Source organism: Phalaenopsis equestris, unplaced genomic scaffold (assembly GCF_001263595.1).
Source record: "Phalaenopsis equestris unplaced genomic scaffold, ASM126359v1 Scaffold000002, whole genome shotgun sequence".
Lineage (NCBI taxonomy): Eukaryota > Viridiplantae > Streptophyta > Magnoliopsida > Asparagales > Orchidaceae > Phalaenopsis > Phalaenopsis equestris.
In genome coordinates this window covers 33678272-33697318 of record NW_018164444.1, presented here as the reverse complement: position 1 = coordinate 33697318, position 19047 = coordinate 33678272, and the positions used below count along the sequence as shown (strand labels likewise).

At 34.3% G+C, this 19047-nt stretch overlaps 1 protein-coding gene and 1 long non-coding RNA gene across 2 annotated transcripts in view; both read right to left on the bottom strand.

Moving 5' to 3' along the window:
- Positions 1-15519, bottom strand: part of LOC110038325 — a 16993-nt gene extending 1474 nt beyond the window's left edge. The window contains exon 1 of the long non-coding RNA XR_002295418.1: positions 15190-15519. This is a non-coding gene — a long non-coding RNA (uncharacterized LOC110038325). The remainder of the gene's footprint in view (positions 1-15189) is intronic.
- Positions 15520-15527: 8 nt separating this feature from the next.
- The window catches only part of LOC110039591 (zinc finger CCCH domain-containing protein 27), a gene marked incomplete at its 3' end in the record, with an annotated part of 34000 nt that continues 30480 nt past the window's right edge, over positions 15528-19047 (bottom strand). Inside the window, exon 6 of the mRNA XM_020744718.1 lies at positions 15528-15761. Within this exon, the coding sequence (XP_020600377.1) occupies positions 15528-15761 (234 nt within the window). The remainder of the gene's footprint in view (positions 15762-19047) is intronic.

Sequence of the window (19047 nt, the reverse complement as noted above, 5' to 3'; positions counted from 1 at the left end):
TTTCCCTACTTTACATCTTCATTTACATCTTAATTACTTCAATCACTTAACATTATATTCACTGAAATTTAACATTGGAAAAACCTTTACAAATTGACTTTGCTACTGCCCAGCTTTCTAGGCCTTCCGTTACTAGAGTTTATTTACCTCTATTCTTCATAAGTGTGGACTGGTACTTTTTCATTACTGGTAGAAGGTTGAATTTAAAAGCATTCCTCAATATTGTTTTTATATATAAGATTTTTAGCCAAATCAACTCTTACTGCTTTGAGTCCCATCCAAATTTAAGAAAATCAAATGTTCAGAATCAAGAAGTCCGTTCAAATTGCTATGTCAGCCCTTCTCCTCCAATGATTGTAGCACCCTTAGCATGAAGACTTGCACTCAAAACTTAGGACCCGAATCCACAAAAACCTGGCATTGGATGTGCTTTCCCTGCTATTCCTTCAACTTGAGCATCTACATCTCTTATAATTAAGGCTGATATTAATACTATTTCTATAGAAATGCATCTCTCCTATTGGTGAAGACATACAAGTGAATTAACTACATTCTCCTGACTTTAATGGGAACATTCCGATTTACAATGTGCTAGGGGAAGGGAAGTTCCATTTTCTATTCACTAGAATGCGGCACAATAAAAAAATTATCATTTACTCTCTGTTTTTTACGAAGTTCCAAGCTAAAAGAGCCAATTAACCTTGCACTTAATAATATTTGTATTTTTCCTATTTTTCTATCTACTTCTATTTTTTCCCCAGCAATTCTTATTAATTTTCGGTTTAGTATTCCTATCATTTGTTTGTTATAAATTATGTTTAGGAAAAAAAAAGGATATGCTATCTGGTCCGCACAACATTCACTAGTGTTTGATTTTTGAGTTTTCAACAGAAAGAAGAACAAGGTGCATGATGCATCTTACCTGCATAACTGCACGTGCAGTTTTACAATAACACATTAGAGAAAATTAAAGAGTATCATACAAAGAATAACCAAGGCCCACTATAATAAAATGCACACACCAGCGTTAAAATACCATGATTTTCATAAAAACAGTATATTAGAAAAGTCCTATAAAGTATTCACTTATTATTTTTTAGGGTTTCAGGCTATCCAATTAATATAATTCTTTCAAAATGATCTTAAAAGGGCATATTAAATGGAAAGTCTGATATGGCATCTACAAAGTATAAAACAATCTCAAAAGTGTTATACATAGATACACCGCCAAACAAGATGAATCTGATTTGAGCTTTCATTGTTGAACCCTTTCTATTAGATTACTTTTGGGAAGTTTACATACATACCACAGAATTCTTACGTATTTACATATTAAACTCCTGAACTAATATATTTACATTTACACTACTATGGTGTCATAAGCCTAGCATGAAACGCTGCATTTCACTTTTAAAAAGCTAATAATAGTAGTACTATTGATGTTCTGTTAAAAATTTAAGCTTTATGCACGTAAATATCAGTGTTTTAAGTGTAAAAATATTCTTTTAAAAAGCTAATAATAGTAGTACTATTGATGTGCTGTTAAAAATTTAAGCTTTCTGCACGTAAATATCAGTGTTTTAAGTGTTAAGATATATAAATACATAAAAATTGTGTGGTATGTATGTAAATGCCCCTTTATTTTTATGGTCATTTACTATAAAAACCAATTTAGGATAAAAAATCTGACAATAATATGATCAAATATTGAACTTCAAGGTAGAGGAGAATGACTATGACAAAACCCCTACAGCAAATGATTTCCTTATTTCTTTTTCTTGGATGACCTCCATATGTTTCTTGCTTCCATTCCTCTTGATATTCTCCATTTCTTGATTTCCTTCTTGATGTTTCCACTCTCCTTGATGATTGCACCAAGTCCTTCCTCATGCCATCAGCCTTGGGTATAATTGGGTGGGTGGGTGGGTGAGAGAGAGAGAGAGAGCTTCTGTGAGGGTAACTGGTGGGGTTAGGGAGACCTGTGTCGCCAAAACTTGTAAAAGGAGATGGTTTTTGGCTGGTCAAAGAATAAAGAGAAAGTCTCAACAAGCCATAGATTTCTTCATTGAATTGGAATTGACTGAAATTGAATTTTCCTAGGTACAAGATACTATTTATAGGAAAGAAAAACTTAGGTTACGGATGATAAATTATTAAGATGATCTCATTATTATTAATGATAAATAAATTATAATATCGCAAAAGTCCGTTGATAACCATTACAACTTATTTATCAACTTATTTGGTAAGTGATTATAATTCATGATAAATCAATGGTAATCCAAAAAATATGTATTTAAACTCCCTCCTTATTTGACTTTTCAAAGTGCTAGCAAATTTCATGGAAAGAAAATCTAATGTTAAATTCCTCTACATGAGTTTTAAAAATACAAGGAAAAAGGATCTTCCTCCTCTTGTGCTTGACCTCTTTATTTTAGGAAACATGATTTTATGTTTCAATAAAACCCTATGGATTTGATGCACCACTCTTGTTGCCCTTTGTGCTCCATGACCCCAACCTGACTTATGCTTAACCTAAGTCTAACATTAGATCTGACTTTTTTCTAACTTTCTTGTGCTTGAGCTTGATGCGGCAAAGCTTGGAATTAGAAAAGTATAAGCACACCTTGTTGGTTCAATTTCACTTGGTTAGGTAATCAACCAAGCTCAAGTTGTTCGAAAGAGCATGAAGAATAAAATGCTTATTGTAGGAGATGCATGATTAAAATGCAGAAACCGATTCGTGAGATCCAACAATACTTTGAACATAAACGCACAAACAAAAAAACACAAAAAAACACAAATTTAATGTAGTAAAACTTGAGAGTGAAAAAACCACGGAACCACACCACCAAAAAATCCACGATAAAAAAATATGGAAAATAGTACAAATCACACCACACTCAAGTCTCTCTAATTCCTAGAGCACTTCAGAAATTATCTCCCTTCTCTATCGCACAAGAGAAAATAAAAATCCAACGCCATGAACTCGGTCATTGACTCATATTATCGGGCTCCTTGCCAAAAAATAAAAATACAAATACTGATATGCAGAAATTCGATTGCAGAATCTTGGGCACAAATCCTCGGCTGAATTTGTGGTTGGGGAGATAATTCAGCGTGGATTTTAAATACATATTTTTTTTCAAAACTGGAAACAAATGTATCTAGTTGCAGGGGCACCACTCCTGGGCGTTCGATTGTCAGAGGCTCTATTTCATATGCCCAGAATGGGCACTGCAGTTCTCGTACTAGCATCAGGGCATGCTGCCAAATGCCAGGGCATGCTGCCAAATGCCAGGGCACCACCCCAGGCGTGGGGCACTCGAACAACCCTCCAGCTATCACAATCAAGCTACACAAAATATAAATTTTCCACTTAGAGAGTGATTGTAATTAATTCCACTCCTCCAAATCTGCACCATCTTTATAATAATAAATTATAGTGTTGCTTAAACACGATCTCAACCTTCCTGAACTCCAACTAAAACCAATCATAGCTTCAATTTCTCAACAATAAGTCTTAGGGCCCGTTTGGGGAAGCTTATAAGTGCGGACGGCGTTTTGAAAACGCCGCCTTGCCGTTTGTTTCGCACTTATTAACAGATTATCCTAAACTGCGTTTTATAATTTGTGAAAGACGCGGACCATGGGTCGACCCCGCGGTCCGCGTTTTTGATCTAATAATTACTCCCGTGACCCTACTTGGCATCTCGTGACCCTGCTGCTCTCATACGCATCCTTGCTCTCCGAAACTCGGTGGAGGTCCGATACTTCAATCATGGAGGTCGGAAGGATCACCGACGGAGGAGGTGGAGGTGACATTTTCGCCGTAGCATACTTGTCAAGAGGGAGCTTAGCTCTTGCATTGTCTTCAGGACTGCACTTGCTTCCTCTGAAAACCCTAATCCTGAAATTGTGTTGGTGGCATCTAGTGACGGATCTCTATCTGCCTATTCAATTGTCCTGCATCTTCTCATGTCCACGGGTAAAAGTTATTTCTGTATTCGTGATTTTTCATTGCCCTAAACAGCTTGGAGAGGAAGAACGTGGTGCTTCAAATTGCTTATGGGCTATGTTGTTTCACATACGCATCCTTATATTTGCAAACCTGTGGCTTTATTCCCCTCCTCAATTCCTTTGTATCTTTTTCTGTCTTTCTCTCCCTCTCCCCCTATCTCCCTGCATTGTGGTGTTGCATGTACATGGGAAGAATGCAAAGCAAAGTTGATTTTGAATCATTTGGGGAGAAAATAAACAAGTGTATGTACTTTGTTGTGATTTATATTAGATTCTTTTATGATTTTGTGAGGTGAGAAAGTTGCTTTTGCAAATGATTTAACAGAAAAACATAAAAATTTGAAGATTATTTGGGTAGGATTAAGAATATATGTTTCACAAAACGCACAAACAAAACATCTTAACAATATATGTTTCACAAAACGCACAAACAAAACATCTCAACAGTTTATCCATAACAGGGGCAGCTTGGTCATTTCTCCAGAATCAGCTGTTCTCAAAACACACTAACCAAACAACCAGACAGATTATCCGGATCAGCTGTCCGTCAACAGATTATCAGGATAAGTTGTTTATCAGTAGAAGTTGGATAAGCTGCAGCTGCCCCAAACAGACCCTTAGTCAACATATCTATAGAATTCTGAACTGTGTGCGTCTTCTCCAAAGATAATTGATCATTTTCTATGACTAAATAAAGGAAATGATACCTATGCGAATGTGTTTCGTTCTGCCATGAAATACAGTGGTCTTTGCTAGATGAATAACACTAATATTGTTATTATGATGTTTCTCATCCCCTTGCTCCTAGCCCAATTTTGTCATAAAACTCTGTAGTCAAATCATTTCCTTACTAGTCTTAGTGATAGCAATATGCTCAGCTTATACGGTCAATAGAGCAACAATCGTCTATAACCAGTAAATGTACTAAATATAATGTTCTCCAAAGTGAAGGCATAACATGTTGTACCTCTTCTACCATCAATATCTCCTACTAAATCTGAATCTACATATCCATTAAGATCAATCCATGCAATTCCAAGGCAAAATGCATTGTTGATTATTCCTCTCAATTATTTGAGAATTCAATTCACCGCCTCTCAATGATGTTTAACTGGATGACTCATTTATCGGCTGACTGCAACCATTACATGTGCAATATCTGGTCTTATATCTATGATTGTATACATCAAACTTTCAAATGTTGAAGCAAGCAGAGTTCTCAACTCAGAACATATGATAAAAAATCAAATTCTTTCAAGTGAGAAAAATTAATCTCTTTGTCATCCCAAATTTCTTCAGGTAAGCCATCGTTCAAATGTATTGACAGATCATGATTAATCAGATAAACAATGGTGTTCACTACTTCTGCCTAAAACTGCTTTAGCAAGCCTACATACAACCTCAAACTCGTAGTACGTTCTGTGATTATTATATTCATGTGCTCTGCAACGCCATTTTATTATGGTGTCCTTGAAACAGTAAACCCATATTTGATCCATCTTAAAGCATAATGACTCAAAAATTTCTAATCACAATACTCATCACCATGATTTGATCTGAGAAACTTCAACCTCAAATATGTCTCATTCTCAACTACGTCTTTCCACTTCTTAAATATCAAATACATCAAATTTATGTTTTGAGAAATGCACCCATACATTTCTCGTGTGTTCATCTATTAAGGGTGTGTTTCGGGCAGCTTATCAGCTGCGGCGGTGTTTTGAAAACGCCGCCTCATTGTTTGGAAGCAGCGTCTAAGAGGCGTTTTAAAAACGTCATTTAATTGCTTTAATTAAACGTGGGACGAAGGTCGAGCCACGCGGTCCCGCGTTTCCTTTTCCATCTGTCAGGATTGCCCTCTTCGCGTATCCTCTGCCCCTCACTCCTTCGCCACTTTGTGTTAGTTGATGACATGAGCAGCGAAGTCTGGGCTCACTCGGTGTCCCGGAGTGATGATGATCGTGATTCTTGATGGTGCCAACACTAGCGAACGCGACGTTGGGGATGTTGAGCTCGAGGTCGATCGATGGAGGTTTCATAAGCACCGTCCCTCCCACTACCTCACCTCTCGTCTCCTTCATTTGCGCCTCTACACCGCCTTCCCCTATGCTTGGTCTCACCGCAACCTCATCGTCCGTGCCCTCTGATCCCTCGAATCGCTCATCCCCATCTTCATCGTCTTCCCCGACCGAGACGGGATTACGGGAATTGGGATGTAGAGATTCTGCAAGTGGTCTCTGCACCTTGAGAGATGTGTACGCGCTTCGATTCGACGGGTACGATCTTATCAACATTGCTTCAGTGTTTTGCTTTGTTTAATTAGTGAATCATAAAGATAAAGATGAATATGCATCTGAATTTGTGGGAAATAGTAATATATTATTAATTACACTTAAACCAAATGTTAGAATTAAGTTAAATAATATTTTCTTACCCCATAATCTTTCATCATTAGCTGAACTTGTTGGGCCGTTCAGGATGCATTTGGTGCGAAGCGAATGTAGGAAATACAATCATATTTGAGTATTTGGTCTCAATGTATTAACAATTAAATAATTATTCATTATTTTTTAATTTAATTTCCATGAAGTTCAACTTTTATCATTAAAAAAAAGAGATTGAAACCTTAGAGATTGGTGGTTGGTCATCTTGACAAGCGAGGCAACAGTGAGGTGGTTGGTTGGTACTTGACTCGCGTCACGCGAAATTCCGTCCTTGCTAGTCACGTCCGGGCAAGTGACGTGCCACTGTGATGCATTTGGTGCGAAGCGAATGTAGGAAATACAATCATATTTGAGTATTTGGTCTCAATGTATTAACAATTAAATAATTATTCATTATTTTTTAATTTAATTTCCATGAAGTTCAACTTTTATCATTAAAAAAAAGAGATTGAAACCTTAGAGATTGGTGGTTGGTCATCTTGACAAGCGAGACAACAGTGAGGTGGTCGGTTGGTACTTGACTCGCGTCACGCGAAATTTCGTCCTTGCTAGTCACGTCCGGGCAAGTGATGTGCCACTGTGGAATTTCTTCCTTGCTACTCATGTCACGCCGGTAACATAGCTAGGAGGGCGATTCTGTAGATGCTTGAGGTAGAAACACGTATCGGATGACTGCGGATTCTTTAGGTGGGCAGACAACTCTTCAGATTCTACGTTATTAGAATCGGACAACATCGCATGGGGTTCGACGATGTCACATTCAGAGAACACACTTGTGGTTCGAGTGTTTCCCAACCGAGCAACGGTTCTCATGAGATGTTACTTTTGCATTTTAAATTGAATGTTATAATCTTCTTACTAATTGTAGTTTCAATATGATTTTGGTTTTAATTTGATATATTGAACTCTATTTTATGTTACAGATAATTTAAATTTTTTTTTTTAAATTATCTACAAAAGTTTCAAATAAGTTGTTTTACAAACGCACAAACCAAACAGCTAAACAACTTATCCAGAACAGGGGCAAAATGATCATTTTTTCAGAATCAACTATTTTCAAAACGCACAAATCAAACAGCTAGCCAGCTTATCAAGATAAGTTGCTTATCGACAGGTTATCAGGATAAACTGCTTATCTGAATAAGTTAACAAATCAAACAGCTAGCCAGCTTATCAAGATAAGTATTATCAGGATAAACTGCTTATCTGAATAAGCTGGACAAGCTGCAGCTGCCTTAAACAGACACTAAAATGACAAAAACATAAAGAACCTCCAATAGACTTAATTGGAGTAGGACTTCATATATCAGTGTGCACTAACTCGAGCTCTTTAGACTTCACCTTTGACCTCTTTTTAGAAAAAATAACCTTTTTTTGCTTATCATAAATACAACATTCACACAAATCTAAATCTATAAATTTTATACCATGAAGTTTGTTTTTAGTAGAGACTTCATACTTTCTACTCATATGACCAAATCTATGGTTCAATAAACCTGCATCACATTTTTATCCAACATCAACGGATTCAGATATCTCATTGATTAAATAAAGAGTGTCTTCAATGTCGTCTCGAGCCATCATGATTGCCCCTGTGGTTACCTTCTATAAATCACCTGTGAATGTAGATATATATTCTAACCATGCAAGCTGACTCAAAGAAATCAAATTTCTTTATAAACATGGAAAATGTCTAACTTCATTCAATTTTCATATTGATCCATTTGGCAACCTAATATTAACACCACAGTTTTCAACAATATTGCGATCCTTGTTGAGGAAAACATGAAAAAATGCACATGAATCCAATATTCATGATTTAGCACACAAGGCACAACAAGGGAATCAGCTTGAATTTCATCTATGAAGAAATCTATAGTGATCTTTCCATCCGGACCTTCACTGTCAACTTTCTTTGAAGCTTTGCAGTCCTCCTCAAAGTGCGATTTCTTCCCGCAATTCCAACATTCACCACTGTTGTTTCCTCTTTCTGAGCAAGAATTTCCTCTCCTGGACATGAAATTTTCCTTATTTGTGTTTCTATTCATATTCATTCCTCCAGCTCCAATTCAAAGCAAAATTTTAGGTTTCACTGCTCGCCTTGCGAACTTTTTCATTCAACACTAAACCCACAATATCATAAAAAATTAACTTCATGTTACATAAAGAATTCCTCACTGCACCCTGTTTGTGTTTCTATTCAAATTCAATTCTCTAGCTTCAATATTCAAAGCAGAATTTTAGGTTTCAACGCTCGCCTTCCGAACTTTTTCATTCAACATTAAACCCACAATATCATCAAAAATCAACTTCATGTTAATTAAAGAGTTACTCACCGCAGCAACTAGTTCATCCCAATTATTTAGCGATGAAGATAAGAATAATTATGCTCCAACCTTGTCATCAAACTTGATGCCAACAGAACACAACTGATTTGTCACAATATTAAAATTATGCAAGTGTTCAACAACTAAACTACTATTAACCACCTTCATATTTAATAATCTCTTAATCAGAAAAAAATTTATTTAAAGAATGTTGGCGGAGACATAAAAATCAATTGTAGTTTCATTATTCACAATTTTGAAAGCAACATATTAGAAAAGTGAAAGTCGAATAAAATCTACTACTGTCCAATCAAGAACTTATCATTCTTCCAAGTCATCGAATTTGGCTTCTTAGCGATTCCATCCAGTGGCATATATAATTTTGTTTTTATAAACAAATCTTAAATTTGAATTTTTTTAGAAAGCAAAATTCAAATCATTGAACTTCTCAGCCTTGTACCTCACTTTGTCAGTCATTATTCCCACTCAAACCAAAGGTCTTCAGAAAACCCCACTCTTATACCACCTGTTATGGAAGATATATGATTAAAGAGTGGAAATTGATTCGAAGATCTGAAATAAACTTTCAACAGAAGCACACAAACAAGGAAACACAGAAAAACACATTTTAAGTGAAAAAAAAAACATAAATGGGAAAACATCACATAGCCACACTACAACAAGAAATCTACTATAAAGAAATGAGAAGAGTACAAATTACACCACACTCAAGCCTTTTTAATTCCTGAAACACTTTAGGAATTACATCAATTCTCTATCGCACAGAGAAAATAAAAATCCAACACTACGTACTGGCCCTCTCGTTCTTATCACAACGATCATCTATCTTCTCGCAACGAAACTGAAATATAAATACTAAACTACAAGTCTATGATCTTTGGCACTAGATAGTTGAGTTTTTTGTTTATGAAACCAAAAAAAAATGTATTTGGGCACGGGGGCGACTCTCATGGGCGTGAATTATGGAAGGCTTGGTTCTGGATGCCTAGAATAGGTGCTACAACGCTCCAATTAAGGCCAGGGTGCTACTGTCAAGCACCGGGTCGACACCCTAAAACTTGAGGCACTCGAACAACCCTCCATCTACTACAATCAAGCTCCACAAAAAAACAAAGCTCACATTATCAATAAAAATTATAACATGACTTTTAAGTTCCCAAATACCTTTGCAACTAGTTAATGTAAATCCTAGAACCTCTTTTTTTATTATTGAAAAGCCGAGAAACTCAGAAAAAAATATAAAAAGTTAAAAAAATAAAGCGTTAACGAAAAAAATGAAACCTTCACAAAAGAAACAAAGTTAAACAACTGCTCTAAAAATATCTAGAAGCTTGCCTAGAAGGCTTAAAGCTCTAATTTTTTCTAAGATTTAATGTGCATTGTTTTCATCACTTGATTGGTTAAGATTAAGTGGTGAACCAATTTCCTTTGATCATTGTTAATATTACAATTCCAAATACAACAAATAACCGAGAGCAAGAGGATGTTCTAATAATATCGTCTTTTAATAAAGAAGTATCTGCATGAAGTGAATGCAGAGCCAAAGGGAAGAAAAGACAGGCCTGATCTCCGAAAAGAGAAAGTAGATGCATCTGAAAATTGAACGAGAATCCACATTTGAGAAATTGGTGAGAATCAGCCCTCCGAAGTGAATTGCAGAAGATAAAATCAAAAGAGATCTTGAAGCCAAAGGAGATGCAAAAGATTTTGCAGAAATCTTTTGCAAATTAACACTCCACTCAAGAAAAACAAACTTCAAAGGGGCCAAGGCTATCTAAATCCAAGAAAGAAACGAAGTGAAATTACAACTGAGAACTAAGAAAGAATATAAGAGAATTGACAGAAAATGGCTTTGGGAGAGCGATCAATTTGAAGAGTCGAATATTTGAATTCAACTTAATGACTGGTCTCATTTCAAAGATTTAAAATATCATTAATTGGATGAAAAGAAGTAATCCTTTTATAGCAAAAATGAGCCAAAAAGAAAAAAAAAATTCAGCACCAATTAGATTTCCATAGTTAACTTTAAAAATATTAAGATAAAGTTTTGCATACAGGCAGATTATAGATCCAAAAAACCTTCAAAACTTTTGGATGGTTATTAAAATTCTAAGAAATAAGATCAAAGACATTTTTTCTTGACATCTTTAATAAAATATGAAAACGAGGACATAGGTACATTTACCCCTCTGAAAGTCAATAGTGGTAGAGTTATGTTAATATTTACTTCGTATGATTTAATTTGATTAAAAAAAATGAATCCAAATAACTAAATTTCAAAATCATTTTAAAAAAGATAAATACTAATTTTATAGAGATCTAAAAGCCAAGTACACCAATTTTTATTAGTCTACATATGTTGTTCCAGCGAATCAAGGGAAAGGCTTTCATCATTTCCATTCATAAAGAACTTCAAATACAATCAATTTTGTTGATGAGCAAAGATAGAAGAAAGAGAGAAAGTTAAAAGCACAAAGTTAATCAAAACAATATTCCCATCTTTAGAGTGTAATTTGTCCTTTCACGAATAAAGTTTTCTTTGAATTACGCCAATAGTAAGAGTCCAAATGTGCTCTTGCATAACCTTATAACCTATAAGAAGGCTTATATATTCAAAAGAAAGTCAAAAAAACAGTCTTGGGCATTTGTAATATAAGAATCTTTGTCATGACAACAACCAAAAAAACATAAAAAATTTAGACAAGTTAATTCTGAGGCCAAAAATATCTTGGTAGAGGAGAAGAATATATTTAAGGGCCAAATCAAATTATCAGGAACTCCATGAATGGAAAGAGAATCATTGCAAATTGAAAATTTTTCATAATAATGCTACTTACCACATTTGCTACCCTAAATTTAATCTCCTTGGTATTTGAACGGAGGATGTAATCAAGGACATTGCATATGATACTGAAAAGGAGAGTAGACAGGTTCTTCCACCTTTGCAATATTTAATTTGTTTGGTAGGTTCTCAAATAAAAAAAAGAATTAGATTTACTAAGGCTTCTTTAAACCAATGGATAAATTTTGAAGGAAAGAATCTACCTCAAAGAATATTAAAAAAGAAGTCCCAAGTGCAACCTCCATAACCCATCTTGAACTCTGCCTTAAGAATTAAATAATAGTTATTATTCTGAATGGTGGAATTTCTATGATCTAAAGCGTTGCAATAATACAAAATGCAAAGTAGCTCAAATAAAAGCTGTGCGAAGTAGCTCAAATACCTGTCCAATGAAATCGAGTACCATTCAGGAAAATTGTGAACTCGTCTGAAAAATCTTTTATTAAAAAAATAAGGGGATTTAACTACCCATTCTGAGAAACGCGAGAACCTGCTCAGAAAATTAAGTATCTTCATGGAAAAAAAAGTACCTATTTAGAGAAATTTGTGCATGTGATTTGACATTTACAACGTACATCAAAGGCCCATAACATCTTATAAACTGTGGGTTAAATACATTGATTTGCTTCTTGGCCGCTATGCTTACAACACTGGCCAACACGTCTTATAGACAACTGGGCAAATTGGTATTCTAACGCGCCCCCTAATGAGGGAGGGTTGACCCTCGGAGGCTGAGAGTTTCCGGTGAATTGAACTCGTAAATTAACGTAAAGTTTTGGACTTTTTTAACTTATAAAATCATCTAAAATGTGGATCATCTGAATTTTCAAATAATTCAAAATTTTATGCTTTAAAATTTTGGCTTCTGGGCTTTAAAATATTTGAAAATCTTGGCTTTTAATATTTCGGCTCTTGGGATTTAAAAATATTTTGAATATGAGCTTTTAAAATTTAGGTTCCTAGGTTTCAAAAATATCTGGGATCTGGGCTTTTAAAATTTAGGCTATTAAGGTTTCAAAATTATTTAAAATTTAAGCTCCTAGGGTCTTAAAAATATTTCAAATTTTAGGCTTTCAGACTTAGGCTCCTAAATTTAAAATATAATTCAAAGTTTGGATTTCAAAAATTATAAATCACGCCAACGAATTCGCAATATATCTGCTAGCGAACAAAAGCAACTCGTTTAACGTTCAAAATGAAACCTTACCTGCATTCGAAAATTCTAATTTTAACTTCAAATTTCAAAAATTTTGAATTTAATTCATGATCTTTAAGTTAATATCTAATTTCAATGTAATACTATGGATTGCTGCAAGTGCATGAAAATCTTCTCATATAAATGTGAATGATTTCAAGTTATATAAGTGCGTTAAGAAGCATGCAAGTTTATCAAATGAATATTTTGCACAAATAAGTCATTTTTATGGTTCAAGTTAATGAAATTAAATACACGCATGGGCTCAAGCTAGAATTTTATATGTTTTAACTAATAGCTTAGAAATGTTATGTGGGGGGTTCAAGTCAAACTCGGAGTCAAATAGTTCATGTTTTAAAATCAATCAATTGAGCCGTAAGTTCCACATAACTAATCTAATCCTCCTCCTCATAACTAGAGTTGAAGCCGTAAGTTCCACATAACTAATCTAATCCTCCTCCTCATAACTAGAGTTGATGAGCATAGTAATTTTGAAACAATGTCCAAAAAATTTTAAATACAATCAGAGCCCTCTGACTGGTTATAATAAGGTTAAAACCTCAATCTGTGTGTTCCACAATGACTTTCTACCCTTTGAATTGTGAATCATAAGAGCACAATTGATTCACACAGCCTTTTGTCGGCTAAAGATGACCTAAATTTATCCCCTCATACAAAACATCCACCCCAGATCTACTAGGGTCCCTCGGAAGATGCAACTAATGGTTGCTTAAAATGATCTATCTGTCAAGTTAGGTTGATGCCTCCTTTGACTAAGTAGTAGATCAAGAACCACGACAACCCAAAATGATGAAACCATGGGATCTTGAATGAGTTCTAAAAGTGAATTTTTAGAACTTAAATCGTATGTCTACTAGTATCATATGTTAAATATTCAGCGTTTGATGACTAGCCATAATTGAAAATGAGGGAGGGATAATTAACCATAGGGGCTTAAATCTATGGGAACCTCGAACTCCAAATTAAAAGTACTCACAAAATGAGGGTGAAATCTCTAGGTAGTGTCATATCTACAATCCAATCTGTTTTTTTGAAAATTTGTCCCTCAAAGCTCTCTTAACAAACAAATGCAAAGAGTTCGAGAAAGTCAAAATTTTCGGAGCCCAAACTAAGAAATGCCAATGAAAGCAAACAACGAGCGCAAAAAAAGATCACAACTCAACAATCCATGCGGACTGAGAAATTTTGTTAGGGGGGAAATATAAATTCACCTATAAAAATTGAAGGCAGATTAGTGGTTTTTGTGCTAAAAAAAAAATCTATTCCAATGTTTCTACTCAAAATGGATCATAATTTTCCTTCTTGCATAGCATTTACAATCTTCGGTATGTAAATCTTAAAATAAAATAAATGAATTGGAAAAGTGATTTTTAAGTAAAGAACTCAACAAAAGCCGCCAAATTTTAACTATATTCTAAGATTGTTTTTTCCCAGAATATCATCCTAAAATTTTAACCTTGATAAAGTCAATCAGCAAAGAAATTAAAAGTTCCTTAAACTTTCCTACTTGATTGTGAATTTACCATATAACAAAGGGCGACGCTCATTAGAATGAGCCACTGAGCTCTCAATAGAATGAGCCACTGAGCCTGATACAACTATTTTCACAAAAAATAATAATAATAATAATAAGAATGGCACTATATTCAAACTTGACAAAAGAAACCCAATTTGATGAAAGGGATAGACATAATTCAATATTTATTCCCAGGTAACACAAGGGCTTCAAAAAAGTCGATCTTTCTTACTTCTTTGTCAAGACAAAAAAAATCATAAGATTGCCAAACAGAAAATATCGTTCTATACAACTTGGAGAAAAAAACAATTGAGATATGCTCAGTTTTCTAAAAGTAGAATAGAATTTTGATGTGTCCTAATTTTTTGCATCTATAATAAGCAATGGTTTTTCTATAATCTCTACCAAGGTGCCCATTAACCAAATATTTGAAGATCTCCAAGCAAGAAATACCAACTTGGCCACACTCATATAGCTCCTAAATGTATAAAAGAATGTATGAAAACACTAATTAGCATTGCGCTCATGATTCCAAGGCAATGACCACAACACCAAGGAAACGGCTATCAAAGCTCTTGGAACCATTTTTATTCATTTTATTTCATGATCATACAATTATAACGTGTTAATGGACACAATTCATTTTTGTTAAGTACACTACCATATTTTATGTTCAGCTTGAGTTATCCAGATACCATTGTCTTGATGAGAATATGTTTGGAGATTGAAATGTCAATTGCTAAAACCAATTAAGATAAATTGAGTATCCATTAAACTATAACATAAGCAACGACAGAACATACCTCACCGCTCAAGTCCATCATCAAGCATCAGTTCATTGGAAGTCATCTTCGATCTCATGCATTGGGATAGTTGGGCTGGATTCCAAGGCTACTACCAAAGAGTTTGATACACTGCTTGAATGCCAATTTGTGCCTTCTACATCTATTCCTTGATACTCAGTTTTTTTTGCACCAACCTCCGACAATGGAACACAGGCAAGCTGTCCTGCACTTGATGAAGATGAAACAACCTTGGGTATGCAAATACGGTCCCCAGCATTCGATGATGAAGGTGAAGACTTTGACCCATTTTTCATGTCATCGTCATCAGCTGAACAAGCAATTGCATTTATCGTTCGACGATCTTTACCAGCAACAGAAGAGGCAGTCACCCAGGCAAACTTCAAAGTGCAGCCTTCACAATATTTACCAGCTTGATAAGCCCTTTCAGCAGAATGGCGGGTATGAAATGTAACGCAAACATATTTTTTTTCTGGCTCTTTTAAGACTGAATTTTCATTTTCCTCTGGGGCTTCAAAAACAACAGAAGCAAGATCGCCAAATTTTGAAAAATGATCCTTCAAAACTGGAATCTGCAAAATATGCAACAAACTCAGACAAGAACAAAGCAATTTACTGAAGCACAAAATACAAGTAAAAAAAGTGCACCATAGATCTTTCCTTAATATAAGAAGCATGTTGCCTCCTTGCTTGATCTTTGCAAAATACTCTAAGTTATAATATTAAACAGAGATGAAGGTGGCAGTGTAAGAAGCTGCAAATATTGGCTTGGTCTGACAAAGCGTCAATGTTCAGAAAATTTCTTTTAAATGGAGCATAAGCAGCATTATAACGTTAAACTTGTTAAAGTTAATAAATTGTTTGATTAATACTAACTTCTCAAACTTAAAAAAAGTCAAAAATACCCTTTTTTATTATTATAGGTTTTTTTAAACTGTTATGTTAATACTAACTTCTCAAACTTAAAAAAGTAAAAAATACCCTTTTTTATTATTATAGGTTTTTTTTAACTGTTATTTCTTTTCTTTCCGCAGACTGCTCTCATAAATGGCGTCAGATTTTTTTCCGCCGCTCTCATAAATGATATCGGGAAGCTTCCTCCATAGCAACGTGCTTTCACCGTCCTTCTGTGGAGCCGGAGAAGAAGAGCTGAAGAAGGAGAGCCGACGGAGAGGGAATGTGTTGAATATAAAAACGATAGGTATGTTTAAAAAATAAAAAAATAAGGAGCTGAAACAGCCGAACAGAGTCAAATGTCAGGCCGATTCGTGATCTGAAACACCAACAACGTCGTTGTACCAAACGACGGCCATATATTTTGTTGGCGTTCTCCGGACCGCAACAAAACTTCACCGCATCACCAAAGTAGGCCTTAATGTTTGCTGCTCCTGAAAAGCTAATGTTGGCTCAAAGACCAGCTTAAGTTTCACTAATCCACAATGACGATGAAATAATCAACAAAAGATGGTAGAACAGTTTAAAAAATTTTGAACATGAGAAATACTCAAGGCATTCATGTTTGGTTAGAAAAAAATTTCAGCACACACACACCATTTAAATACTCTTCAACAAATTGTCTCTTTTGGTGAGCATCTTTCCCTCTTGACCACCAGAAAACCGGATTGATTATATGCTCTCATGTTTAAGCCCTCTTCTCTAGCTACTGATCCTAAAGAGCACAAATAACAAGAGCGAATTCTAAAGTTTAAGCAAGGTTAGCGAGTTAGATTATCTAAAATGCAGAATGAAGAATCCACCTTTAAAACTGGATGAAAGAGTGGGCTGGGCTGCCATGAGAAGGTGGATAAGATCTGTAAGAAATGAAAGACAAATCTGATTTCTTCCTAGTATTTTTAAGGAGCAAAGTGCAATGTAATGCAATGCACATAGGGCTACAAACAAATCGAGGGTTTGATAAGCTGCTCGTAGCTAGGAACGATAAGGGCTCGTTCAAGCTTGTTTGATTAACTAATTAAACAAATGATCGGACATTAAATAAACAAGCATGAACCTTGTTCAAGTCATTTATGTACGCTAGGTCTGCAAATGAACCAATGCACTCGCGAACAACTTGAATTGGACTCTATTAAGGCTCGATCATGTTCGTTCAAATTAGTAAATAAACAAACTGGAATAATTTTTAAAAGCTTGAAGTTTAAATAAATTGTTTAAATGAATTGAACATGAACATAGTCGAACTTGTTCATTTATGTTCACGAACAAACTAATTTGTCGTTCAACGAGTAACTTGTTAAATACTTGGTATTAAGCTCGATAATAACTCGTATTATATATATGATACATTATTTAAATAAAATTTAATTAGATATAATTTATTTAATTATAGATTTGATAGTAATATAGTATTATATAAATAATATTTATAGATTAGTTATTAATTATATATTTATTTTATTAATAAGTGAATGGTAATTTAAAGAAAGATATTTACAGTTAAAGTGAGTTATAAAAGATTTTTCTTGTAGAGTTTTCTTAACATGGAATGCAATGAGTTCATTTTTTATGATCATCACACTGTAATTACCAACAACATAATGTGAATTGTCTTATTACTACTATTTAATTATTAATATGATTAAGTAAATAATCATCCCTATAACTTTTAGGATCAATAAGTTCTTCCACTTAAAAAATTTGAACTAGTGTACTTCTATAAAAAAATATATATAGCTAATTAGTAAAGTTCAAAGATTTTAGAGTTCATAATCAACAAATTAATAGTTGTGATTACAATTGCAAAATTTTTTATACGAAAATTTAGATTCTCATTTGAATTCTTAGCTCGTTTATTAGCTTGTTTAATTACTTGTTCACTTGTAATAAAAAATCAAGTAAAAATCAAGTTCAAATATTGAAAAAGTTAAACAAATCAAAAGCATAAACAGTGTATGAAAGCTTCACACAAAGCTCAAGCCTAGCATGAACAACTTATAATTATACCAAGCCAAGTTCAAACAATGATATACTCGGTTCGGCTCGGCTCGGCTCGACTACAACCCTAATGTTTGTGATCAATTTCAACTAAAGCTCGCGAACAAGCTTTTTAAGAAGCTTGATGAACAGTTTCGCTTAAAATTCAAGAATAAGCTTGCGACTAAGCTTGATTAAAGCCCGATTTAATGCTTATGAATAGGGTCGGATAAAGCTTAACTTAAAGTTTGTGAATAAACTCAATTATATTAAATTAAATTAAATTTTTAATTCATAGTACATAAAACAAGATAAAGACCTGATTTAGTTTTTCATTTATTTTGAGCATTTATATATTTGTTTAATTATTCATTCAGTATTTTGTGTATTTGAAAGCTAGTTTGTTTTTGTAAGTTCAATAAGTAACTCATTTATAAGCTTTATAAAAATTATTTGATTAGAAAATAAATAACTCAATTATATTACTCGTTCATTTGTTCGATAAGTCTCATTTATTTAGAAATAAATAGCAAAACATCACTAATTTTTATTCGCTCAATAAATGTTGTTTGGATGGAAATTAAGCAGGACGATAATACTACTCATTAATATGCTCATTAATGACTCAATTATTATCATATGAAACGAACATGAAATAAGCTCAACCAGTCAGAATGACAAATTAACTAAGTTTGAACAAAAGCTCGATTTGAGCTCGAGCTCAGCTTGAGATCTAATTCTATAAACAAGTTCAAGCTTGAACACCCCCAAATGCTCAGTTTGAGCTCGAGCTCAAATTTTATAAATGAACTCAAACTTGAGCACACCCTTGCCCGAGTTACAACCCACAAGCGACTACAAAAATTATAAGCAACTTTTATTCATCAGGTACTCTCAACCACCCCCCCCCCCCAAAAAAAAACCCAC